At 43.0% G+C, this 26,456-nt stretch overlaps 1 protein-coding gene across 17 annotated transcripts in view; it reads left to right on the forward strand.

The window, feature by feature from the left end:
* The window catches only part of TANC2 (tetratricopeptide repeat, ankyrin repeat and coiled-coil containing 2), a 154,792-nt gene that overhangs the window by 45,891 nt on the left and 82,445 nt on the right, over positions 1 to 26,456 (forward strand). For 11 of the 17 annotated variants that reach the window (XM_021538563.4, XM_021538560.4, XM_077788385.2 and 8 more), the window contains one exon: positions 17,437 to 17,544. The exons of 4 other annotated variants lie outside the window; for them this stretch is intronic. In XM_021538563.4, the coding sequence (XP_021394238.2) occupies positions 17,437 to 17,544 (108 nt within the window). Of the gene's footprint in view, positions 1 to 4,424; positions 4,854 to 17,436; positions 17,545 to 17,568; positions 25,743 to 26,456 lie in introns of those variants that run through there. 2 more of the 17 variants (XM_085561622.1, XM_085561623.1) reach the window with 2 other exon arrangements.

Here is a 26,456-nt window from a genome sequence, read left to right on the forward strand (position 1 = left end):
GGTTTCTGTATGGAAGTCATTCCCTTGTTTATTACAGCATCTGCTTCAGTCAAACCTGGGGATGGATTGGATTTTTGTGTTGACAGAGAAATCTTTCTTGCTGAAAAAGGCCTTTCCAGTTTACAAATATTCTCTCATTTTTGAGAAATTTCTATCAGAGTGTGTTTCAGTTCTACTTAGTGTTGCTGTTATGCACAGTGGAAGCATTACAGTGATTTTAAAGAAGTTGATGCTTAAATTTTGAATGTCAAGAGAACATCAGAGAAATTATGAACTTCTATAGCAAAGTGATTTTGTTTTTGGTTCATGCATATTTTTAGATATTGCTTTGTTTATCTAACCTTTCGGGACTGTGGTATGAATACCTAGAGGTGATGCTGTAGTGTGATTTTCAAAAGCACTTGGAGTCCAACATCCATATAAAAGCCTGAAAAATGTATTTTGACTGGTAACACTTTTTGAGAAACTCGCTTTTTGCCTAAAGTCTGACCCCCTTTGTGCCCAGCTTTATGGTCAGCCAGGGTCCTGTTTTTGTGCTGAGGGAAATCTTCAAAAAGAGTTTTTATGGAATATAATCTGATCTGTGTGTACATAAGAGAGCTTTGATGCACTTGGTGCCTTTTGTTTCCTCTGGTGAAAGGAGAACTTGGAAAGGGTAGGGGAGAGATTCTGTTCCTGTCATAATTCCATATCTGCAGAGCGGTTGGTGAGAGAATGGGACCCTCAACCTTATGGTACATAAAAATCTTTATATTTTAATTTTTTTTTAAATAAATTTTTTTGTCCTAGGACCATATACTAGCTACAGCAGTCTTCCAGTATCTGAAGGAGCCTACAGCCAAAGAGGGACCTTGTGTTGGGAACTGGAGCAACAGGCCAAGGGGGAATGGGTTCAGACTGCAAGAGGGGATATTTAGATTGGATATGCAGGAGGAATTTCTGGCTGTGAGGATGGTCACGCCCTGGCACAGGTTGCCCAGGACAGCTGTGGCTGCCCTGGATCCCTGGAAGTGTCCAAGGCCAGGTTGAATGGGGCTTGGAGCAGCCTGAGACAGTGGAAGATGTCCCTGCCTGTGGCACGGGATGGGCTTTAATGTCCTTTCCAACCCAAACCATTCCATAATTCTACGATAATATAATCTTTTAAAGTTCTTAATCTGCCTGATTTTAACCAAAGCAGCTTTTCATCCACAGAAAAGTTAAAATGTCCATTTTTGGTAAAAAACCTCAGGAAGACATTCCAGAGTGAGCGTTTTCTACCCAGAGGAACTAAGGTCACTCACATCTTGGTATCTGGGTTTGCTGGGTATGAAGACTTGGCTGGGTTCAGAGGGTGATAAATATTCCATGTGGGTGCATTTTCCACTCTGCTGAATAGTCTGGTGATTAAGAAAAACTAAGATCATTGTCACTCTAAGGAGTGAAGTAATAGCATAAGTAATCAGTTCTCCCCCTCCTGCTCTTGTTTAATGCTGACTGAAAACATACTTAAATCAGCACATTCAACCTCGGTTTGTGTTATTTAATTTTTTTGGTTTTTTGTAATAGTGGCTTTATTAACAAAAATAATGTGAAAAATGTGTAATAAAGGGAAAGAAAACTCCCCACCCTCCCAGCCCAGGTTAAGTAAGGGAAGACACCATTTTGGTTTGTGTCTGCAATAAAATTAGCACTTAAAAGTTACCGTGCTTGCTGTACAAAGAGCAACTGCTGTTGAAACAATGGGCTTAAATATTCTACTATACATGATGGGTGTGTTATTGCTGACTGAAAGCCATAACTGTGAAGAAAATAATGCAGGTGCTCTGTATACCTGCTTTGTGGACAGCAGTGCTTTCCAGGAGGGTACTTAGGGATGAATGTATGTAAGTGCTTTTGGGAATCGGTGCCAAAAATACATACATTAGGTTAATAAAGGAGATACTGGGCTGAAAGACTCAGCTCATTATATTTTATTCCACTCCTGTGGAACCCACCATGTGCAGAGGGTTTGCACAAAGCCCTATGCTGCATCCCACTCCTCCTCCTCCTCAGGAAGGAGTGTTCATTTAAATATTGTACATTTATATGCGCAGGGATAATTTTATTCATCACTGTACTTGGCTATTGCTATTTTTTCTATTGAATGACAGATTGCAAGCATTGGGATTCTCTTAGAAAGAGCATGTGTGTGAGTGCCTATGCAGAGAGAGAGGAAGGGAGAATATTAGCAGGAAATTTAGGAAAGAAATCATGTTTTTCTAACAAAAGCCTGGCCTGGATCTTTTGGTTTGGATTCTCGGAGGCCTGATCCCGCTGTATCCAGTGTGAATTAGCTGCTTCAGTGTCTTCAAAGACATGGGCCTGGGGAACTGGTTTCATTGCAGATCCTCTCTTTTAGAGCATTCGTCCCTTGTGTTTGTGGAGTGTGGGAACTTTCCCTAAGAATAAAATTCATACAAATCAGTAGGAATATTCCTGTAAATCAGCCTCTTTCCTAAAAAAGATGTATATTTTTTCACTAGATCCTTCAGAGAGATGATGAGAGTAGGGCTGAGTGGGTGACTTGATCTTCCCAGTAAGGCCTCACCACTGTGGTTCTCAATGCCCTCCAGGTCCCTTTGGGATGGGGGACCTCAACACACAACATATTTTATGCCACCATCACACGTAATTTGTAGTGCTGGGGTCTTGTCTTCTCCCCATCCCTCATGGGATAGCCTTGCATTTCTTGGGAGTAGCCACAAGGAGTGTCACATCCCCCTTCTCTATCTCTTCAGCAAATGGTTCAGTATTCTTTGATGTTAACTGTAATTGTGGGACTAAAAAGCTCAGATCTCTCTACTTGAAAACTTTATTGTTTCTTGTTTAGTGATGATAAACCCAGATTAATGATTGCAGCCCCCAGGACCACATGTTCTCTCCAAATTGTTTTACCAGCTCAGATGGGTGGGGGTGTGAAAGATGATGAGGCACAGCTTCAGGGGTGGGAGTGCTGGGGGGAAGCTGTCAGTGCTGGCACATGTGGGAAGTGGTGAAGTCACTACTCCTGGAAGCACTCAAAAAATGTGTGGCTCTGGCACTTGATTACATGGTTTAGTGTGGAATGTCATGGTGTTGCAAGGTTGATGGTTGGATTTGATAATCTTCAAGGTCTTTTCCAACCATAACAATAATTCTGTGATGTGAGTGTGGTGGGGCCCTGGCACAGGCTGCCCAGAGAAGCTGTGGATCCCTGGAAGTGTCCAAGGCCAGGCTGGATGAGGCTTGGAGCAACCTGGGACAGTGGAAAGTGTCCCTGCCCATGGGCACAGCAGGGGCAACTGGATGATCTTTAATGTCCCTTCCAGCTCAGGCCATTGTGGGATTCTGTGTTTAAAAGTAAAATAAATCATCAATGGGAAGGATTTCTAACAAAGTTTCAGTTGCTGAGCTCAGGCTCCAGCTCTGCAGTGTTGTGCTGGGTGCTGGGTGCAGCAGTGGCCATTCTCTCCCTCACTGTGTAGTGTTTGTTTGAGCACATGCATTAAGTGAAAAGCAGCTGATTATGGTTCTGGTAAATAATGTGTTTTTCCCAGCTGCACATGGAATACAATCCTTGGCCTTGCTCACAGCTTGTGATGCCAGGTGTGTGTGAGCTGGCTTTCCCTGCTCTGCCATACCTGAAGATTCTTCGGGGGCTCTGCCAGCCTCCTTTGCACTACAGTGCCTGGGTTATGGGTTAATTTGGAAATGTTCTCCTGTCTTTGGGGAGGCCTGGCAGGATCTGTGTTGGTGTCAGTGCTGCTCAGTCTCTCAGCCACCTGATGGTGCTGCAGTTTGGCTCATCTCAGCCTCGCTCTGTAAGGACAGAGCTCCTCACCTGTGTGGGGCTGCACCTACCTGTGGGTATTCTGTTCTCACAGATATTAGTTTGAGTCTTTATTAGTGTCCAGCCATTTCCCTTAATTAATAACTTCAGTTACTGAATTTCCAGTTATTTACACACACTGCAGAATCATGTTGTTTTGCTGTAACTCTCCCAATGCAAACATGTCTGGGCTGGATGTGATCCTGTCGGAAATTCGTGCTGACTGCTTCAATGTGAACAATGAACCATGTCCCCAACCAAGGGGGTGCTGCAGCTTTAAAGTATCCTAGGGCTTAGAGCCTTTTAGTATAAATTGTTCCCAGAATCCATGTCACAACTCCTTATATGGTGCTGCCTTTTTTTTCTTTTCCTCTTGGTTGCCATGACAACAGCAGCACTGCGCCATTCATCAGTTCTGGTCCTGGGCTGCATCACCAGCCCCTCGGCTTACTCCAAAATGTTCAGGAGAGCATCCATGAGTCAGTCACTCTGGTCTCCTGATCCATTATTTCCCTGTTCTTTCAGCAGTTTGCTCTAGGAAGAGAGCAAATAAAGCTGCACCAGAGAAAGAAACGGTAAAAATCCTTCCTTTTCCCCCCAGGGGAGGCGTAGAGGCTACATTTGCTGCAGCGTTCTGGTAGGAATTAAAGCAGCTCTGTAAGACTGGGAGGCTTGACGAAGAGGGAAGGCTGTGTGTCCATAAGCTTCTTTGGAATCTTGCTGGAACTGGCTTCCTGGCACCCAGAGGATGTGCAGGTGATGCTTGTAGGAGCAGCAAGCACTGCGGGGAGACGATGCTTGTGATTTTGGGAACAGAGCTTGACATCAGCAGCAGGAGGTGTCACCTGTAACATCACCCTGATGTGGGGAGCAGCAGGATGGAGCCAGCGCTAGGGAGAGGGAGGGATCAGAGGAGGATCTGTGCCAGACTGCTCTCCAGGCAGCGGTATCCCTGAATTCCCAGCCTGGCTGACTGCGCTGTCGGGCTGCACATGCAGGGGATGGGCAGAGCAAGCAAAGCCCTGTGAGTATTTGGACAATTTGTCATGCACGGTCTTGGGTTGGGATTGTGTTGGGCATTCCTCAGCCTCCTCTAACTGCAAAAAATCAATGTACAATAAGGGATTGTGGGGCTCCTAGTTGGTAAGGAAGCCATTACTAGGAGGGAGTTAGTGTCAGATAGTGATGCTGCTGTTGGTTATTTGTCTTTTAGTTGTTGCAATCATTTTACATAATCTGAGTTTGTCATCTCCTTCCTCAGATGTGCAGAATTTCTCACATAAAACATCAAATGAATGTGCAATGAAAAAATTTTATTTCTGAGCATTGCTGAAATAGAACTGCTGAGGAGTGACTTGAAAATGCTGGACACCAAGTCATTTGTTTTCAAAATGTTAGAACAATGGGATTGAGATAATGTTTTCCTTTTGTGTTCTGAAATGACCACAAATTCAATTTGAGTGGATTTTGAAACCCCTTTTGCTGAGGGAAAGAAATATTTGCTTTTCACTAAAAGAGTGAGCTTCTAGAAATAAAAGTAAATAAACAATGATTACCAAGGTAGAATTTGAGGAAAAGCTGTTGAAGTGCCTGATGTTGAAGCTAATTTTTGAAGGATATTGTGCTTAAAATTGTTGGTGTCAGGAGAAACTTTGCTCTTTTGAAAGTATTTTTATACCATAGTGTTTGCAGTAAGCTTACATTTCTTTTAATCGAATTCTCTTTCATGCTGTCAGCATGACACTGATCTGAAATTCCTGTTCCTGTGTAGGAGTGGAGGTTGGGTGGGAGGCCCACCCCGTGTCTCAGAATGCATAGCAGTGGGAAGGACCCAGTTACCTGGAAAATGCCATTAGATTTCAGTGAATTATTAGATTTCCAGTGATTCCAGGTGTATAATGTATTTTTTCTGGGCATAATTAATTAATCAGTTTCCCTGATTCCTTGCAATCTTTGTCTGCCTAGAGGTTTCATGAGTAGAAAACTTGTGTTTTGTCAGAATAACTGAATTGTCCCTTTTTTAAAAAATGACCTAAAATACACACAACTTTTCGTTGTGGTTTGGCCATCTGGATTTTTGGTCCTGTTTTATGCTTTTCATGTGGCAAATCCTGATGTCTCAGGAAGAATTTCTTCATGGAGAGGGTGGTCAGGCACTGGAAGGGGCTGCTCAGGGTGGTTATGGAGTCCCCGTCCCTGGAGGTGTCCAAGGAATAACTGGATGTGGCACTCAGTGCTCGGGACTGGTGACAAGATGAGGATCAGGCACAGGCTGGACTCAATGATCTTGGAAGTCTTTTCCAACTTCAGTGATTCTGGGATTCTGTCTCCAGCCATGAAACCTGCTGGAGAAGGAGGATCCTTTTTCAGTTACAATAACATATGCTGAGTATATTTTTCCATTTTTGGGATTCTTCATCCATTATTTTGGGACTTTTGATTTGTTTTGACAGGCACATACTCAAATGAAAACCATTTGGGCTTGCAGAGATGAAACAGGTGGGTGAATGTGTCACTTCTTACTCACAGATGGACTTTTGTCTCTATTAAACCAATGTAATTCTTTGTGTGAAATGGAAACAATTCTGATTTAATTTTTTTGGAGCTCCAAACCTGTTCCTGAAATTTTTGCAGATAAGTAGTTTGTCTGTTTGTAATTTTTGGAAGTAAACCAAATTCTATGTTGAAGGGTTTTTGTTTGTTGGAGACCTGTCAAACTCACGATATTTCTGTATTAATTTCAGGATAGTTTGGATGTAACTTTTATTTTCTTATATAAAGGGAAGGCAAAAATTGGCATAACATATTTATTGGCTTTCGAAAGACACCAGTTCTAGCATTGATTTTTCTCGGTGCTGTTTTCAAGACAAGCCCTATCTGTCTTATTTTGACACCCAACTGTCTTTCATATTGACAGAGCAGAAACTGCAATAGAGAGATGCAGAAAATGCTATGTTTTTCCCTTAGTGCTGCTGTGAGGTTGTTGCAGAACCTTTAGAATTTGCTCTTCCCAAGGGTTATTTTTATTTGCATCAAGGCTGTTGGACTGCTCAGCCTTGCAGAGGATGTGGTAAACATATCATTACAGCACTGGAGGTGGGAAAAGGTGATAATTGCTCTGCCTTTCAGATACTTGTGTAGATGCTTAAACAGAGGGAAACCCCAAAAGTTTCTCTAGTGTTGATAGTGTTTAAAAGCCAAAAAAATTGCCTTGAAACTCCACGGGTTTTCAGATGAAGAAATTATCCTTATTTCACACTGGAGCTGCACAAAATGGAGCATCTGTCATGATTACACTTCTGGTGTGTGAGAATTTTTAATTTTTAGACATAGCTAAGAGGTTTCTATCGCAAGAGGAGGTGGTGTAGAAAGCCTCCTGTGGAGTTAAATCAGGCCATCACTCTTCCCTTGGCTCTGTCTTTCCTCCTACTCCTGGAACGTGCCTTCAGAGGTATCCTGTGCGCTTGAGAGCAGAAAGACAGTCACAGCATACACTCATATGGAATAAGCCCTTGCATTCTTCTAGGCTACTTGTTTTCTAAGGAAAAGGCCTCATCTCCAGCTGGGCATGTTCTTTGGTCCTCTCCTACTTCTGTCACAGCAGGACAACCTGTTCTGGAAACTTTTTCCTGTGTGAAGAAGGAATGACAACACAGAGGTGTTGGGTTGAGTCACAAGATTGAGCATTACTTCTGCAGAAGTTAATTTCTGTATTTGATTTGTACCTGGCTGGCTCTAACCATGCAGGAAACCTTGATCAGGTTCAATTAAACTCATGGTCTTATCACCAAGTTTGGGATGATGCCACGCATGAGATGTTCCAGCACAACATGAACAGGGTCCTGCTGGGGTCATTGCAGTGTCACATGCCAAGTTTTCATCACAGATCCCCTGACTGATGCTCAAACCATACAGGAGGTTGAGGACTGACCTGGATGTTTGGCTCTGGACCATTGCTTTGGCACAGCTCTTTCCGTGCTCTGTGGTGAGTTTCCTGGAGTAGCTGTTGATGCTGAGTAATTCCTAGATAGTGTGGAGCTAGATAAATTTCCCAGATTCCTAGATAGAGGAGCTGCAAGAAAGATTGAGAAAGAGTTTTTACCAGGACTTGTGGTGGCAGAATAAGGGGGGAATGGCTTTAAACTGGCAGAAGGTAGGTTTAGATTGGATATTAGGAAGAAATCCTTCCCTGTAGTGGTTATCAGGCCCTGGCACAGGTTGCCCAGAGCAGCTGTGGCTCCCTCATCCCTGACAATGTCCAAGGCCAGGTTGGACAGGGCTTGGAGCAACCTGGGACAGTGGAAGATGTCCCCACCCCTTTGGTTGCAGTGGAAGGCTAAACTTGAAATTCCTGTAAGTGTTTCCTCTGCAGAGATGAAGGCAGGATTAGCACAATACAGGTTTTATCCCTGTTATGTGTTTCTTTTTATCTTCTCAGCCATGGAAGTGAGTAGGTGTAAGTGAGAAAGTGGTTTTTAGAAAGGAAGTCACCAGATGGGTGCGCTTCTGTCAGTAAATGGTCCTGGCCCTGTTGCATGTCATGGCTGTCGCCCTTTCAGCTTGGAAAGGAGCCCTGTGATCCTGCAAGTGCTGCCTCCCATTATTTACACTTTAACGTCCCCTGGTCCTGGGACATTGGTGATGTCACAGGATTCATGTGCATCAAGCCTCACAGAAGTTTTGGGTCTTAAATCCACTCATGATGAGGAGCATGGTACTCGTGTGTCAGTGACAGTCTGCTTCAACAATCTGTGTTCACACAAATAATCACATGGTTATTAGATATTTCAGTTAAATCCCTGAGGCATGCCGTGTGTCCTTGGAGCATTGTCCCTGCTCCTCTGTGGAAGGAAGGGATGATGAGCAGTCATCACTCCTCAAACAGAAAGTTCTAACAGCTCCTTTAATTTTGCAAGAAAATGAAGACTTAGAAAAGCAAATAAATTACTGAAAACTACAGATGGCTGAATTAGCAATTTTCTTAGGTAAAACCCACCTTGTAAGTGCAGCATAATGCAGTTTTTCAAGTGTTAACAAACAAGTTCAGCTAATTCAGGCTTGTGCCTTGCCAGATAAGCAGCTTCATTTTAAGGATAGAATATTCTGTGAAGCTGCTACCATCGGAGCAATAGGGATCCTAAATCCAGTTTCATATGAATGGAACAGTTTTGTATATGTATCAATGTAATTACAGCTCTGGTGGTGTCAACTAACCCAACTGTATTAGTTTTAGCACCACAAAATTTGAATGTCTTGCACAGAAATAAATAACCTTAGCTGTTCTTAATCTCTTGCCTTTATTTTAAAACGCTGTTATCAAGGAGTGAATTTATATTGGCTTCTAGCTGTGTAGTCCTGGTCATAAACAGTGCTTTATATAGTGAACTGGATCCAGTCTCTCACATGCTCTAACTTGGGATTACTTGGGCTGTGAATGGTCAGATATTTTACAGTTTACTCTTCTCTCTTTTATGGTTACAATATCTTGGTTTGATCTTAAGGATATGGTGGGAGGAAGAATGAGATTTTGTTGATGTGCAGCTTAGGCTTACTGCTGGCCTTTGCCCTGCCACTCCTGTACCAATTTAATTTGCTGGTATAATTTGATAATTCTTGGCTCCTTGCAAAATACTTCAGCAGCACTCTTGCAGTGCTGTCTAGAGTGCATTTGTTAATCTTTTTCAGTTCCTTTCCAAACCCCTCGTGCAGGGTTTAATTTTTTGCTGCTCTAATTACAGAGTATCAGAGCAGTGGGCACCCAGTGTGTGGGTACAGGCACTGCAAAGACAGGATGGCAGAGCTTTGTCTGGGATGGCAGCAAAGGTGGAGCAGGTCATGAAAGCAAATGAGGCTAAGCATGAGGAGCAGGAGGTGGTCAAGGGTGCTGAATTACTTCTCTGCTGGATAACTGCTCGTTTATAACTCTCTTAGCACCAGGCAGCTGACAGGCGGTGGTTGTGGCATCAAGTGCTAAAAAGGGCTTGGAGGGAGCCCTGGCTGGCTGCAGACCCGTTGGCCTGGTGTGTGTGTGTGTGTGTGTGTATGATGTTAATAGAAGGAGGTCTGAAGGGCAGAGTTAATCACACAGTCACAGAATGGTTTGGATTAGAAAGGACCTTAACAACAATCCAGTTCCACCCCCTGCCATGGGCAGGGATACCTTCCTGCATACACTTCTCAGTGTAAAGAAAAATGGAGAGAATCCTAGAATGGTTTGGGTGAGTAGGGACCTTAAAGCTGTTCTAGAAGACCTGTATAAGAGAGTATAACACTAGGGAGATAAACTGCATTTCAGAACTGTTTGTATTTCACTTGCTCTTTTCTTCTGTGGGAAGAATCACCACTTAAATATATTTTCTCTTTGTCTAGTGCCTTGAGCTAAATTAAGCTTTGTCGGTGTCCAGAAAGGATTTGACTTGTATGTTCAGCATAGACCATTTTAAAAAGCCCCATGAGACAGACACAAGCCCCTTGGTGGGGACAGAGTGGCACTGGGCAGCTTTCCCTGAGCTTTGTCAGCTTCATGCAAGAGCGAGGGAAATGAGTTTGTTTGCTTCAGTAGATGTTTAATTAGTTTCTGATTTCTGTCAGCTTGGAAGTTTAGCTTGAAATCTGAGCATTGTTAGAAATTGGTGTAACAGGTTTTTTTTAACCAGTGAATTACCAGGGTTGCCTATAATTTGATTAAAGTGACAGAGCTCTTTGCTGCTCTCTATAGACTAAATGTCCTTTACAGTGTACATCCAGGTCGTTTTTTGGACATTTTCCCTCATTTTTAGTGCCAGTGCAATATCTGAGTCACTGAATTACAGAAAGAACTCCAAGATAGTAGGAGATTGAATGGGAATAATGCAATTCAGCACTTGTGTTTTGTAGTATTCTCCTCTCATCTGTTTTAAATTTAACATTTAATGAAATAAAACTGTTGGGGAAAGGAATATGAGGGGTTGAGGAATTATTTCCCCTCCAGCTCTACCATGTTTCTGTCATTTGGGAAGATCTTTGGGGTATTAGAGCAGATCTTATGTAGGCTTAAAATATTGGTGATGTGGTTTCATCCCATAGTCCCAGCTCTCCAGTCACTCTATTTATTTTTTTTTTTTAGTGTAAGCAAAGTCTGAAACTTGAAAACTGACTGCAACAGAAATTTATCACTTGTTTTCATAACAAGATGACTTAGAAAGCTGGAGCAAGTTCTGCTGCCTTCCTTTCTCTGCTTTCATCTGCCTCGTCTCATGCACAGGGTTCAACCTTGAGTCACAGATGAGGAATTTCTGTTAAGAAAAGGCAATTTTTTAGCAGGAAGCTTGCTAAGAGGCTTCAGAAGATGCTGAAAAGAAGAATTTTTTTATGGGAAATGACATGGAGATGTGTACAGTGTGCCACAGCTCCAAGGAGTCAAAATGACTTGATAAGTTTGGATGGGAAGAGGAATGTCCCATCTCCTCCTCCTGCCATGTCTATATATTAGTTAAATAACTTCTTTCTCCTCAAAGCTATCCCCTGCATGCACTAAGACTTGTTGGCAGCCCACATTGGAAAAAAGCCTTATCTAGGGGGAAAGTGAGGGTGCATTTTTCTTTCTGGGATCAACAATAGGAGCAGCATTCGTCCTGAGGCTTGCCAGAGTATTCCAGGGAGCCTCTGTTCAGGAGATTGACACTGGGATGCTCCGAAACTAAACCCTTTGGGCTGAGATGGGGAGGGGACTTTGCTGGCTGGTGTCCTCAACAGTGGAAAGTTTGATGTCAAAATCACTGTTCCATTTCTCTGAGTGACAGAAAATTGTTTATAATAATCAGCAAAATGGAAATTGACCTTTGGAAGCACAGACTACAGCCGGGTTAATATTTTAGGAGGAATTCTTTTCTCTCTGAAAATATAAATGTATTGTAAGCATCATTGTATTGCCATTATTGAACAATTCAGGCAGAAATCTGTATTATTTTATTCTACATATATTTAAAATGCATATAAACCTTTTCAAAACCAGGTGATTTTCTCCCTTGAACATTGATTAGGGATGTCTATTCAGACAGAAGACCATTTTGATCAATTAGTGTGAAGGTTTGTAATAATTTTGGTAAGATAGGTAATAATTTGATTTAATTGTATGTTTTCAGAAGACTCATTCCTTTTTGAGGTCACTGAACATATTCTTGCTGGTATTTTCTGTGCCTTCTTCATCTGGAGAGAGACAGAGAGGAGGAAAGACTATTCCAGGAGGTTTCTGTGGTCCCACAGGATTGCAGAATCCATGGCTTTGGAGAAGTATGGAACTTTGGAGAGTTTTGGAACAAGTATGTTTCCAGACAACACGTTGTTCTCATCACTTTTCTGTGCTGCCCTGCCCTCACTGCTGTGATAATGTAGGATGAGAGGAGAAAGGCTGGGGAATGTAATTTAAAAAGCTTTTATAGTCTCAAATAATAGAAGAGGAAAAAACTGTTACACAATGGATTCTATAAAATAATGCTGGATTATGTAAAAAGGATGTTAACCCTCATTGTATGTATTGTCACTGGTTTAATTTAAATTTTTTTTAATATATACCTAAAAATCCTTATTAATATGGCTGTTATATTATTTCGTCTGGTCTCCCAGAGAAGCTGTGGCTGCCCCATCCCTGGAAATGTTCATGGCTGGGTTGGATGGAGCCTGGAGCAAGCTGGTCTAGTGGAAGATGTCCCTGCCCATAACAGGCAGTGGGACTGGATCATTTTTTTAAGGTCTTTTCTAACCAAAACCGTTCTAGGGTTCCAGGATTAGTGCCACAGCAAAAATAATCATGTGATCTGTAATTTCCTCTTTATGGCTCTTACCTCAGCCAAATAAAGGGTGCTTTGGGCCAGAGGAAGGAGCAAAGCTTCATCACCCATGTGCTGGGTTTTGTGCAGCTGTGCTGAATGTGACAGTTATTTGTTCCAGGAGCTCCACGGATCAATAACTCTGCAGCACTAAAAACATTTTCGTTTGAGGGAGACTTCAATAAAGTCAGCTGCACAGCACTGTGGAGCTGCTGGGATGCTTCCAAACATGAGTCAGGCTCTGGCATGAGTGAAAGATGGGAATGGAGGATGCACTGAGCACCCACTTTTCCTCTCTTTAAGTCTAAGCTTCCATAGTTTGCTCTGAAGAGCAAATCATAACTCTGGCTTTTCCCAAACATAGCACAGCATGGGCAGGATTTTGTAAACTTTACCACTTTTGAGGATTTGATTCAAATATCAAATTTATGTTACAAAAGAGGCTCATCCAGACTCTAGAGTGGGAGCCTCAGTGGCAACTAGTATGGACATGCAGGTTTGAGGGATGTTATGAATGGGGCAGATTGTTTCAGTTTGCCAGGCAAAGCCAGAACTTTTCCAGTGTTCTGAATCCCTGTTTTAAAGAGAGTCTAAAAAGTCAGGCTGCTGACAATTGCAGTTACTAATAAAATACTTTCCCTAGTGTTAGGTCTGGGGTTCTGTGATGGACTGGTTTGGGTAGGAAGGGACCTTAAAGCCTATCTGGTCCCATCTTCTGCCAAGGCAGAGACACTTCCCACTGTCCCAGGCTGCTCCAAGCCCCGTCCAACGTGGCCTGGGACACTTGCAGGGATCCAGGGGCAGGCACAGCTGCTTTGGGCACCCTGGGCCAGGGCCTCCCAAATCCCACAAGGGGCATACTTTGTCCCCGCTGGAAGATAGACAACCTGATGCAGAAAGTGTCATAAACAAGCCAGCTAATTAAATTTTCTGATTGCTGGCACTGCTGTTTTGCATTGCATGGTTAATTCCTACCCAGAATAAGCATCATTTTCCTCGCCCAGGACAAGTTGCTGTCAGAGTCAAATGAGAATTTTATTTGCATCGACAGAAGGATTTTCAGTTTTGCTCTGCTGGCTTGGTCACTAGTGGGGATTAATCTCACTAAGAACTGCAGAACTGGCCCCAAAAATGTGCAGTATTGGTTTGAAATAACGTCTCAGCCACTGAAATTGAAGTTCCTTCTTCAGTAGTGGCAAGTCAGTTCCTATGTGATGCAAAGAGGACTGGCCTGTGAGATGGACATGGATCACGGGCTGCAGCCATGGGCTCCTGGGCTGTCACAGGGTGGCAGGCGTGGGACCCCAGGAACAAGGGTGTGCCTTTAGGCGCCATGTAACCAATATGCTTTTTTTGAATTAAATGCAAGTTTTGCAGTTCTAGAAAGCCAGTGTTGCCAGTGACTGCCATCTTTACTCAATCCATTATGTTTTTATAACTGGTTATTGCAGACATCCTTTTTCCTGGTGTTCTTGGAAGAGAAATTTTTTTTCTGCTCATAAAAACTCCAGTTGTGTAACATGAAGGGCTATTTTCCTGCTGTTTAACGCCTGGAGTTGGTCCGTTTCATACAGAAAATCCTTATAGGATAAGAGTCCTAAACGACTGAGCAGGTACAGAATACTTCAAATAATGGTTTCATGCTTTTGTTAGTTTTTATAATTTGTGCCAGAAGCTCATCCCATGACTGTGATTATAAGATTTGCCTTTGCTCTCAGGAAGGGGTTCAGGACCAAGGCAAACCGTTGTGCCTTGAAAAGCCACTTTTATAAAAAGATGAGTGTTCTCCATTAACATTTGGCTGTGGAGTGTCAAGCCAGATTTTAGATTTTATAATATTTCCATTTTACCAGTAGAAAACTAATGCCCAAATCTGAATCTGTCAGGATAATATTCATTTGAACATGAGTCAGAGGTGCTTAATTCTTGTACATGAAAATCCTCCTTTCCTGTAATCGATTTATGGGTGAGTTAGGAAGAGTTTTTGTCTTTCCCACACTTAGGGTATTTGTAATAACAGAAACTCTTCCTTCTGTGATTTTTCCCCACCTGTATTTACATGGAGAGGATTGTATTGACTTAAGCCTTTTAAAGTAAACTGTTGTCTGTGAGTCATGGTGACATGGTGTGTCTTGGCTGTTGGAAGTGTGTTTTTAAGGCTCAAGTCATGCTTTTGAGGGAACAAAAACATAATAAAATAGATGCCAGGCCAGGCTGGACAGTGCTCTGAGCTACCTGTTGTAGTGGAAGGTATCCCCTGCCCAGTTCCAGGGAGTGGGACTGAATGAGCTTTTAATTCCCTTCCAACACAACCCAGTCTGTGATTTTGTGATGCTATGAAATGCATTAAAATTATGTATGTGGTTGAACTTGCAGTATATGGAGATTTCACCACATTGGTGATAGGATATTCTTTATTGCCCTCAAAGAGAAAAAAATGGTGAATCAGCTTGTTGGATCCATGAGCTGATCATGTCTGCTGTCATCAGTCAGTCCTGAGGAGAAGGCAGGAATTAGTGGGGCAATAGGCACCTAAGTGAGGAGTAAAAGAGATCCAGAGTAGATGTAGAAATAAAACCCAGTGGAATGGGAGATCAGTTCCTTCCTTATAGGTGAACTGTTCAGTGCTGATCTGTCAAAACATGCAGGTCCTGCATCTTCCACAGACCTGTGTGTCCACACAGCAAGTGGTGTGGTGATCACATTGTCCTCTCTATGCTTATTAAAATTCTCCTTCCTCTTTTTAAAAATACTTTTCAGTGCATAACCATCTAGTGACTATCCCATCAGTCATTAACATTTCTTGAACTGTGAAAATTCTGTGAGTATTGTGTTTCAGAACACAGTGAGCACTGCCACATGTGTGTGGGATGATATATGGTTCTGGTGTCAGCCAGAAATGATAAAGAAAAGACAAGCAATTTTTAATATATATTATAGAAATGGCTGTTACTGAGACTGTAGTAAAACTTACTTATTAAAACTGCAATAACAAACTAAACATTAAATTATTGACCTGTGAGGAATTATTATTTTAAACAATTTTTGGGCTATAGCAATAATCTTTTCAATATTAAAATGTTTTCATTACATCAGGATCTGGCACAAGATTGTTACTGGGAATGATTTTTCTCGGGTGTTGGCCAGTGTGTGGCTGTGGGGTGTTTGTGTGTGCACATGTGGGACTTTTTCCAGGGGGGATTATATAGAATTGACTGCTGGCTTGTAGTGTTTAGCATCAGATTGTGTGTTTGAGTGGTGCTGCACATCCATGACCACGTGGAATGGCGGGGAGAAGGGGCTCCAGGCTGTCCTTATCTTTCTGAGTTTCTCACATTCCTCCTGCCCTGCAGGGCTCCTGTTACACCAGCCCTGATGGGCTTGCAAGGACTGTGCTGGCAATGTGTCTCATAGTCATCCAGGATTTTCGTGTGTAAAATGGAAGTGTGGTACCTGTTTTCCCTCAGCACATCTCCTGAGATGGATTATGAGGGGGTAGAGAGGAGGGCTTTTAGCACACCTGTTCTGGTGCAGAGATGGGCGGGTTGATTCCTTGCCTTTCTTCTGCTTCACAGGGGCCTTCTATTAAAAAATCGTACCTCAATCTGCATCTCTGTTTTGCACACTCCATTAAAAAAAAATTTGAGATCACTAATGTGTAGTTCAGTTGGAGTGATCTGGTTGTCAGGCTCCCCATCCTTGGACCTTCTCAGCCTTTCCTAGCACCACAGCAGCTCCCTAAAACCAAGAGATTTATTGCCGCCTCAGATATCATTCTCTGACCTGTTGAGCTTTTATTACAGGAGATGGAAAAGAACAGCCTCCCAATCTTTAGCTGCAGATCCCAAATTTAATTTGCAAGACAGGGAACGATAAAGATAAATTATGTAAATGGAGGGGCAGAAGCTACTGACCCCCAGAATCAGTGCTGAGGGGCTTTTCAAATTAGCCTTTCATTGTAATGAGCATGCGAGTTTAGCTTGGAATTGCAATATGACATTCTCTGCATGTAACTTATTCTCTAGTTCTCTTTCTCTGGTCTGGAATATATTTAAAGACTTCTACTAAACCACTTTTATTAATTTTACTCCAAAAAAAAAAATGTTGTACAGAATTTCATGTCTTTTAAAATTCAGACTTTGAAAACATGGAGAAAATCCCATTTTTCTAGCACTAGTGGTCAGTGATGCTTTGTTACAGACACTTTTACCTTTTCCCCATCCTCTGTTAAGTCTCTTGATCTTTTATGGATTTGCAGGGATAAAAGTGGAGTGCTTCTTTTTGGCTTGCACAGTGTTAGCTTTGCTCTGCTTTTTTGTGTTGAACACCAAATCTGTTTGGTCCAAAAATGAAACTGTCCTGAAATTGAAATTTTATGTTCAAGAAAACAATTACTGAACATAGCATTTATGTGTTCAGTTCAGATATTTGCAGTTAAATATCTTAAAACCTGATGGGCTCTGTGTACCTCTCCATGATCTTTGGGTTTCCACAGTTGCTGGATCCAGGCTTATTTGCTTGCTATAAAAACTTTGATAAAGTAGAAGAAAAGAAAATGTTTTAGAGTATCAGGAATGTGCCTCAGTGTTCACACACTTTGAAGTCAGCCTATGCGGTTTGAAAGTTTAACCAAGAGCCATCTCCTTTGTAAAAAATGTAGATAATTTTTTTTCCTGGGGAAAAAAAAAAGGTAACCTGATATGAGTCTGACAGTGTCGTTTAGTTAAGTGCTTCCATCTGTTGCTTGCTAGTTCCCTTACTCATGACCTCTCTTTTTCTCTCCCCCTCCTTCTTCTTTAGCCCCTCTGAGGAAAGCAAAGTTTGTTGAGAGCCCTCGAATCCCAGAGTCCGAGCTTGGCTCCCCAACCCTCTCTGCCCAGAAGCTGGATGTTGATGCATTCTGCCCTGGTAAGCTGCATGCGAAGGCTCTGTGTGAACAGGGACAACAGGCAGAGAGAATTTTTAAATGTAGAATATGGCTCCTTTGGCTAGATGGTTGGTTGGACCTTCCCTAACCAAGTTTCACTGTCTTGGAAATTTGAATAAGCATTAATTTCTGCTAGATGCCCATTTATGTTTGGTTCTTGCAATTTTGCATGTGGCTGCTCTCTCCTCAGAATAATATAGGAGGCCTAGAGAGTTGCTTTTGAGAAGATAAAAATTAACCAGTAAACATTCCTGCTTTAAATATAATTTTTAATGCTAGTCTCCTGGAATAAAACCACGTCTCAGAAACACCATTAAATCAGCTTAAAGCGAAACTGTGGGGCCTTGTTACCTGCATCCAAGAATATTGGTGTATTTACTTTTATTTTGTTAAGAAATACCTTCTAATTTCTGTATCCTGTAGCAGTTGCTCTGAAATGCATACATGTTGCTTGAGGCCTCTGGTTGAAAAATAAATAAAGTGGGTCATGTCCCTTCCTGGCTCAACCCTGTTCATGTCTGTCAGCTCAGGCAGGCTTTACCTAAATCCTCCAAGCCCTGGCAAACCCAGCACATATGAGTGCCTGGAATCTGCAGCTCAGTATCGTTTCCCAGATTTTTCCTCACTTGGAAGTGGCAGGCTGGGGAAGGCTAGAGACTATGGAGGTGCTGGGAGAAGGGTGAAAACAGCAGTAAGTGTTTTAGTGGATTCTGTGCTGAGTTATGCAGATTGTTCCTCTGGCTTTCCTTGATAATGAACCAAAGGGATCCATACTCACAGTAGGCTTTGGATGGAAAAAAGGATGTTTAATATGTTGAAATGATGTGCAAATATGTGACATCTGCCTCTGAAATCTGTAGCTACAGTCACCAAGGTCATATTAATAAATGTCTGTGAAATCAGGGTGTTGTTTATTCCTGTGGCTGATGAACTTGAAGAAGAACTTACAGAGTACTCAAAACTGGAGGAATTAATTGAATGTTGTCCAGATTTTGAATGTGGGTTTTCTTGAATATATTGTCTGAAAGAGAAGTTGTCTCAGAAAAATCAACAGTTCCTGTGCTTGGCAATACCTAATTTGAGACCACAGTTGCCTTGAAAAGTGCTGCTCCTTTTTCAATCATCATGAATTACAAGTAAAATTGTGCTGCTGCAGCCTTTTTTTCTAACAGAATGGCTTCAGCTGTCATGTTTATAATTGTTAATAATTATAAACTTCTTATGATTGCATCCACAGAGAATTATCATTGGATTGTAAGATTAAAAAAAATATAAATTCCACATTCCCACACCCAGACATGTGCCTCCCCTCTTACAGAGCTTTGGAGGGCAGGACTCCTGCCAAGCCCAGGGATGGGCTCTGAGAATGGGATCTGCAATTTCTTTTTTTTTTTTTTTTTCCTGCTATTTGATCTTTTTCTCTTGCTGATAGTTTAGTGATCTGAAAGGAAAAGTGGCGTTTTATACTGCCTTGAAGTGTCCTTAAAGGAACATGAAGCGTCATTAAGGATGGAAAAAAGTGACAATGGCAGAGTTGTCACAGTGGAACCAATAAGGCTGGAAAAGCCCTTTAGAGTATCGAGTCCAACTGTAAACCTAGCTCTCCCAAGGCCAGCATGAGACTATGTCCCCATGGGCCATCTTGGTGTACTTGGAAAAGAGAAATGAGATAAGAGCGGAACAGTACATGCCAGGGAAGAGCATGGACTTGGAGTCAAGGCAGAAACTGCAGGTTGGGAATCCAGTTTGTTTCAGTTTCCTTAAATGTGATCCCAAGGACCCGTTAGGGAGCTGCTCTCTTCATGTGTGCCCGTGTCCAGGGACTGTGGCCAGATTTATATGGGCAGTTGGGACAGGCAGGGGAAGAGGGGAGGATAGAATCCATTGAGGAAGGATTTCTGAAGTTGTTCATGGAAGAAACTGCCCAAATTTATGGATTCTTCTGTGAAAGTGGCAGTAATGTGGGGGATGGAGGCTTTGCTGGTCTGGAAGGCTGGATTCCAAGCTCAAGATATACCACCTTGGAAGAAGTAGGTGGCTGGGGGAGGATCCTTGTGTAAAGAGGTAGAGAAAGAAAAAGCTAAGTTGTGATCAACTCACAGGAACCAAAGGGGACATAGCATCCAGCTCCTGATGGGAAGGTGGAGGAAGAGTCCTACTCTGGATCTTGGCAAAGCTTCAGGCACTGCCTGGAATCAGTTTTCCAAGGAAATACAACTCCTTTCTTCTGTGCTAGGCTTACATTAACTCTCTTCTAAAATGTGTGCATCCTGTGAAGATACAGCACACATTGCTAAATTCCGAGCATTTCCAAGAATAACGGTATGAGTTGAAAGAAGGAAAAAATTAAGCTGATGATCTGCCATGCAGTGGAGGGGAGGTGGAGTGGTTTTTAATTTGATCCCTGACAAAAAAATGTAATTAATTATACACTTGAAAGCAGTTTAAAACACTAAATAGCAAAGAAAAGAGAACATTAGCTACTCTGCATATATAGGAATACCGATTTCAATTTGAGATGCTGAGAGGTGAACTTTGCTCAGTATCAAAATGTTTATTTTAAGGCTTCAGGCAAATTTCAGCACATTCCAGGGAGGTGGTTTCCTGAGCAACTGCAGTGCCACCGCTCAGCCCCTCATGCTGCTGGGGGTAAGATTTGCTTGTGACATCTTCAGTGTGAGTCAGTGTGGGGGAATTACGTGCTCCCAACTTTCCAATGCCAAGGAAGGACAAAGAAGATCACAATACCGAGTGGTGTCGTGGAGGGCAGTTCTGATACCAAGCACAAATAGTAAACCTTGAAGCTTGGTATAATTTCTTTTTTTATTACATTCCTTTTATAGAGAAAAGAACATAGATAACTTTAAAATTATTAAATCTTCTTAAATGAATTTAGAAATTGGCCCATATTTTATAGTTGTTGTAACTAAGATGATGGCAAAAATAAGCTGTTCCATGACTTTGAAAAACTCCTTTCTACCAGAATTATCACAGAATTACAGAATAAGCTGAGTTGAAAGGACCCACAAGGATCATTGAGTCAAATTATGTTTCTGTAGAAGTTTTTGTAGTTGTAGTTGTTCAGATTTCAGTGTCCCTGGTGGAGGAGTTCTTCCTTGTCTCTTCCCTGTGTGGGTAATGAGGCCCTGGCACAGGTCTCCCATCCCTGGAAATGTTCAAGGCCAGGTTGGACAGGGTGAGCTAAAAGGTCTCCTCCAACCCAGACCACTCTGTGACTCTGTGACTTAGCAGAGACTTTATAAGGAGAGTCTTGGAAGGTTTCTGTTCCCTCTTCCCTCCTTGTCTCTGCTCCAGTCCTGCAGATGCTGTTCAACAGAGGCATTTGTGTTTTCCCTCTTGTCAGCCCTCTGAAGGCAGGGAGGTGGGGGATGATGCCCTCCCATCCATCATTGCTCTTCAAGGAGGATAACGAAGACTAGCAGGAATTGACCTTCAAACCTCTGTTGTTCAACTCTCAAACCTTTTCTGCTGTGATTCTAGTGACTCAGTTTAATATGTAGGGGTTTTCCTCCAGTTTATCACACCTCACTCCTGCCAAGAGGCCCTACTTGTGTGGTAAGCACTGTCCTGGCTTCTTGGTTCTTAGTTGTGTTCACAAGGGCATCTTTCTTTGAGCTGCTTTTTGTTTCCCATGGTAGCTAAAACAGGTTTTGACTTCTAAGTGCTCAGAAAATCTGAGATGGATGGTGCTTTCAGGTAATAGCCTTTTGTCTCAGATTAATGTTTGCAGTTGCATTTTATGTAATTTATTACCTTGCCGTGGTGTTTCAAAAGCTAAGTTATGACATTATCTTTTAATTTGATTAACTCCTTCTTCAGAAATTTTGGGACACAGATCTTGAGTGTCTGGTTTGCTTGTTGCACATTAGGCTGGCAGGCATCTGTTTTCATCCGTGATTGAGTTAGGAATCACTGCAGTGCTCCCGCCACAGACAGGGAGAGGAGTGATTTACCATGGCAGCGGCACTTGTGTTCATCTCCTTTTTCTCTTCCTTTGGCTAAAGAATCATTGAGCTTGACATCTGCTTGCTGCTGCTTCTCTTTTTATCATGTAAAATGTGTATTTTTCATTTTACACTATCCACGTGTTTCTCCTAAACATAACAAAATGCTTCTCAGGTCTTAGAAAAAGCCCTTTAAGAGAGAATGCAGGAACCAGCACTCCTCTCTGATTTTTCATTGTGAAAATACAGGCACTGAGCCAAAAAAATCCTACAAAACCCCAAACAAATGTAGCCAGCAGGATTCTGGTCCAACCTTTGTCATATTGAGCAGTGATGAACTGGGAGGAAGCAGAGGAAATAAATCAACTGTGATCTGACAAATGCTTTTACTGTTGAATCTTGTGGTTGTCCCAGCACTGTCAAGCCCACTGACCTGAAGGGAATGGGAAATCATTGTGATCAGTCCTAATTGCAGAAGAGCCATAATTTGGCACATTGGTTGCTATGGAAGCGATTGACTTTTCTCATGCTGTTCCTGGGAGGATGCTGTTGGTTCCTTCTGCTAGATCAAGAGATGGAACCAGTTTCAGAATAAACTCGTCTGTTACAAAACAAACCCCATTCTGGTCTGAAGTTCTGGATCAGAGGGGGGAATATTGAAGGTGTTGCTAGAGTTCCAGGTGTGAATCCATTTGGGATTGGCCACAGACCAGTTGCCGTTAGGTGTCATCGAGTTTGCTTGAACTGAAAGTTGCAACTTGGAGAATAGTGGCGTGGTCCGGAGTTTAGGGTTTATTGAATCTTACCAAAATGAGGTTGTTCAAGATAAGAAGTGAAAATAATACAAATCACATAGATTATTCCCATATGTTTTAACTGTTAAATAACTGGAGACAACATGCTTTTCTTGAAGCTTCCTGGTGCAATCTGTTAATACCCAACCCTTACAGGGATTGGGTTCAATTAACCTGGAGGAGAAAAAAAAAAAAGGGAAAAAAGAGGGGAAAAGGCTGTAAATGATCCAAATTATGGTTTTGTGATGAACTACCCAACTTTAAAGTGTTGTGACTGCTTTCAGAGATGTAACTTAGATGACTCTCGAGGTTTGTTTTGCTTCAGATACTTCAGCAGCAGCAGCCTAGCACCTCTGGCTTCCCATCCAGATGGATCCCAGGGAGTCTAAGGAGTTGTTTTGCCTCAGCAAGCAGCAGTGCTCACTTTCAGCTGATCTGTTGGGAAACAGTAACATTTTTGTGCTAGTACTTTGGCTTTTTGAATATTTATAGCTTTCTGCCAGCGAATAAATATGTACATAAGCAAACCAACCCTGATGTTTTTTCCCTGATGAAACTGTCAGTGTTAGGCCTGCGAGGATCAGTGTAAAACCTTTTCTTCCATATCTGAGCAGGTGGGGCAGATTTCTCACTGACTGAGTGACTCTGGCAGAGGAGTTTCCTCTTCTAGCATATTATTTTTTGACAAGAGCAGCCCACACTGATGCTCTTGAATCCCAGCAGGGTTTGGCTGTGATGCCACTTTAAAGATGGTCCAGTTCCACCTCCTTCCATGGGTAGGGACACCTTCTAGAAGAGATTGCTCCAAGCTCCATTCAGCCTAGCCTTGAACACTTGCAGGAATAGAGGCAGCCACAGCTTCTCTGGGCAACCTGTTAGGAAGTGTGTGTGCTGTCAGGCACATCCCAGCAAGTGTCCATGCTCTGCTCTAAAAAAGAGGAATTTTATTTTTGTCATAAAAATGTAGCTGGAGGAGAGGGGAAAGAAAGGCAACTTTCTGCAAAAGTGCTGAGGCATTTTAGCAGTGCAATTAATGGGTAATGCTTCCCTGGATCAATGTTGCACCTCCCTCAGTAAACCAAACAAATCCATAATTGTTCACCTTGTGATGGTTCTGTTCCTACTATGCATCTGTCAGGCTGGATTAGCTGCGTGTTGGCACTCAGTGGGTCCCAGCACAATGACAGCCTGACCTGTTGGTGATAGCACTGTCGCAGTTGCGTTTCAGCTCCTGCTTGTAATGCCCTCGATGTCGTTACACAAACTTCATTTTCCTTCTTAGTTCCCTGTTGAGTTCTGTAGGAGTTCTCTAGGTGGGGTTTAATTTGAAGTTAGCCTTTGCCTTGTGTTTATGCCTGTCCTAAGAGGAAATGCAGGGATGCTAAACGAGACAGAAAGGAAGGAGATGAGGGTTGCTAGAGGTCTTGGTCATGGTTGTGCTGATTAGTGACTAGAGTGACTAATCTGTCCTCTTTTTTTCACTCTGGCTCAGATATTTATTCCCAAATGCTTTGTGGTCTAGAGGAAGTGGTCAGTAATTCTACTTCTTTTTTTCCTACAATGTTTTTGAGATGGTTTTTGTTTGTTTCACCTCTTCATGGAGGCAATCCCCTCAGTATTCATTTTACCATTATGGTTAGCTGTAACAATAGAAGAAGGGGTGGTTGCATTTGTAGGAAACTGGTCATTCTTTTATAAGACTGGTTCCCATGTCCCAGTGCCTACAGATGAAAGTCCTTGAATTTCAGTGATGCTATGGAGAGCTGCCCATAAGTGAAAATATGCAGTGCTCTGAAAGCCACACCATGACTTGTGCTCTCTTGCCAGTTGCTGTGACTTCCTCACCCTCCCCAGGGCTGCAGAACAAGAACTTCTTTATTCCTATCTAGTGTGACTGTTGTTCCCCTGGTGAAATTGGCTTCATTCGTCAGCATTCCCTCTGTCCCATCTGCTCTGTTCTCCAGGGCAGCACAGCTGTCCTTGGACCCTAAAGAAAGGAGATCAACTTGTGCATAACCTCCTGTACCACAGTAGATTTTCCACCTCATTAAGCAGAATTTTTTATGTTTTATGTCACTAATTATTTAACTCCAAATCACTTGAAAATAATTACCTTGAGTCCAAACATGACCATTTTGGTCAGCTGCCAGTTTGAAAGTGCAGCCCTGCTTGGAAGCACTGGTTTTAGCAGCCTGGCTGGTATTTTTTAGAGAAAGAACAAATTTTAAATTGATCTCATCGACATGGACAGCAGTCCTTCCCTCTCCAATAATTGAAGATACACAATTAGCAACAGCACTAGACGTTGGTTCTGTTAGAAATTAACCCCCAGAATAACAGACTGGGTTGGGCTGGAAGGGACCATTCCACCTTCTGCCAAGGGCAGCAAATCTTCCACTAGACCAGGTTGCTTTCAGCCCTGTCCAGTCTGACTTGTTATTTTAAAAGCTGGCAACGCTAAATTAGTCTATTTCTGTAGCAGTTATTACATCCAAACAGAACTTTTGAAGTCTTATTCAGGTATGTAATGGTAGGTTTTCAAGATTGTTGTCAGTGTTGTATTGTAAATGCGTAGACCATAATTTAGTCAGATTTGCTTTTAATAAATTTATCCTGGGAGCATGCTAACAGGTCAGATCAGGTAAGGACAAGGTCTTTGTCCTGTCTTGCCTCTTGCTCCTGACTTCCCTCTTAACAGTGGTCAAAGGTGACAAGTGTCATTTGCCTTGCTAAACGTTTGGCTCATTTGAATGCTCGTGTTTTGACGTGGCAAAGCTGCCTTGGAAGAAGGAAAGGTGTTTGTCAAAATCCTCTTCTACAGACTCTTCTCCCCAGTAAAATTATGGAAATACTATGTTATATATGTATGTATATATTTCTGAAAGTCTCCTCCAACTTTCTTTGTGCCCGTTAGTTAACCAGGATTGGCCTTACCACAAAGGGAGCAGGTTTTTCAACATTCTTGTCAGACTTCTATCACCTGATCGAAATAAATGATGTGAAAAATAAGTGGAAGGAATGTGAGAGGTTTTGAAAGAGAGTTGCTGGAATTAAAGAGATTATTTGGGCGGTTGTGATGCAACCTGCTGGTGGAAGTTCGGATTTTTTTTTTTTTTTTTTTTCTTGTGAAATTTTGTCCCATTTGTTGCTAAGAGACAATAACTACTGATACTTAAGAGAACAAAAGACGTTGCTGGGAGGAGGAGGAGGGAGCAGGGTACAGCTGGCTACTCTGTTACCTGAGGGGTTTTCTCTTTAAAAGGGCAGAGATGCTGCGGGAGCTTGGCCGGGGGTGAGGGGCTGGGCTCGGCTGCCCTTTGGCTCTCGGCACCGGAGGAGGGACAGCCGGGCTGCGGTCGCTGCCGGCGGGATTCGCTGCCACTACGGAGCTTTTGACCTCTCACTGCTTCCCTACCGTGGGTGAGCCTTTGCTTGTCAGAGCAGCTGATAACTGGGACCTTATTGCACCCAATCTGACTGGAAAGGACCTTCAGCATCCATTCGGATGCCTCGGAGGAAAACCCGGGACCCCGGCCCCTCGCCTTTCCGAAGGGCGCATCTCCCCGGCTGAGGCGGATGCTACGGGGGAACGCGGCTGCCGCTGCCCCGGGCTTTTTCGCTACTCTCAAACCCAGCACCCCGTGTGGGTCCGCCGCCCGCGGCTCCCGCCGAGGCTGCGGAGTTGTCTGTTAGGTTTTGTTTGCCACCCCCGGGGGGTGTGCCCGCCTTTGCCGCCGCAGCCGGCGCTGCGAGCCTCCCGCTGCAGCCCGCTCGGCGCCCGCCATTCCGTGTGGGGAGAGGGCCGAGCCCGCGGCACAGCGCCCCCTGCAGGCGCGGGGCGATCCCCGCCCCGCCCGGGGGCCGGCAGCGCCCCGGCCGGCGGTGCCCGGAACTGCACGGAGGGGCGGCGCCCGCCCCGCGCCGCGCCGCCGGTGTTCGACAGAGCTGCTGTTTGTTTGGCTCGTACGCATATCCACACATATACATACATATATACTGTGTATGTACACACATACAGCCTGCTGGGTATATATACACACATAACACTGTGTATGCAATGTTCCACCAGCGCTCCTGTTTGGCTTTTACACATAAATACACATATATATATACACATATATACACATATACCCT

The sequence above is a fragment of the Lonchura striata genome, chromosome 27 (assembly GCF_050655825.1).
Source record: "Lonchura striata isolate lonStrDom1 chromosome 27, ASM5065582v1, whole genome shotgun sequence".
Taxonomy (NCBI): domain Eukaryota; kingdom Metazoa; phylum Chordata; class Aves; order Passeriformes; family Estrildidae; genus Lonchura; species Lonchura striata.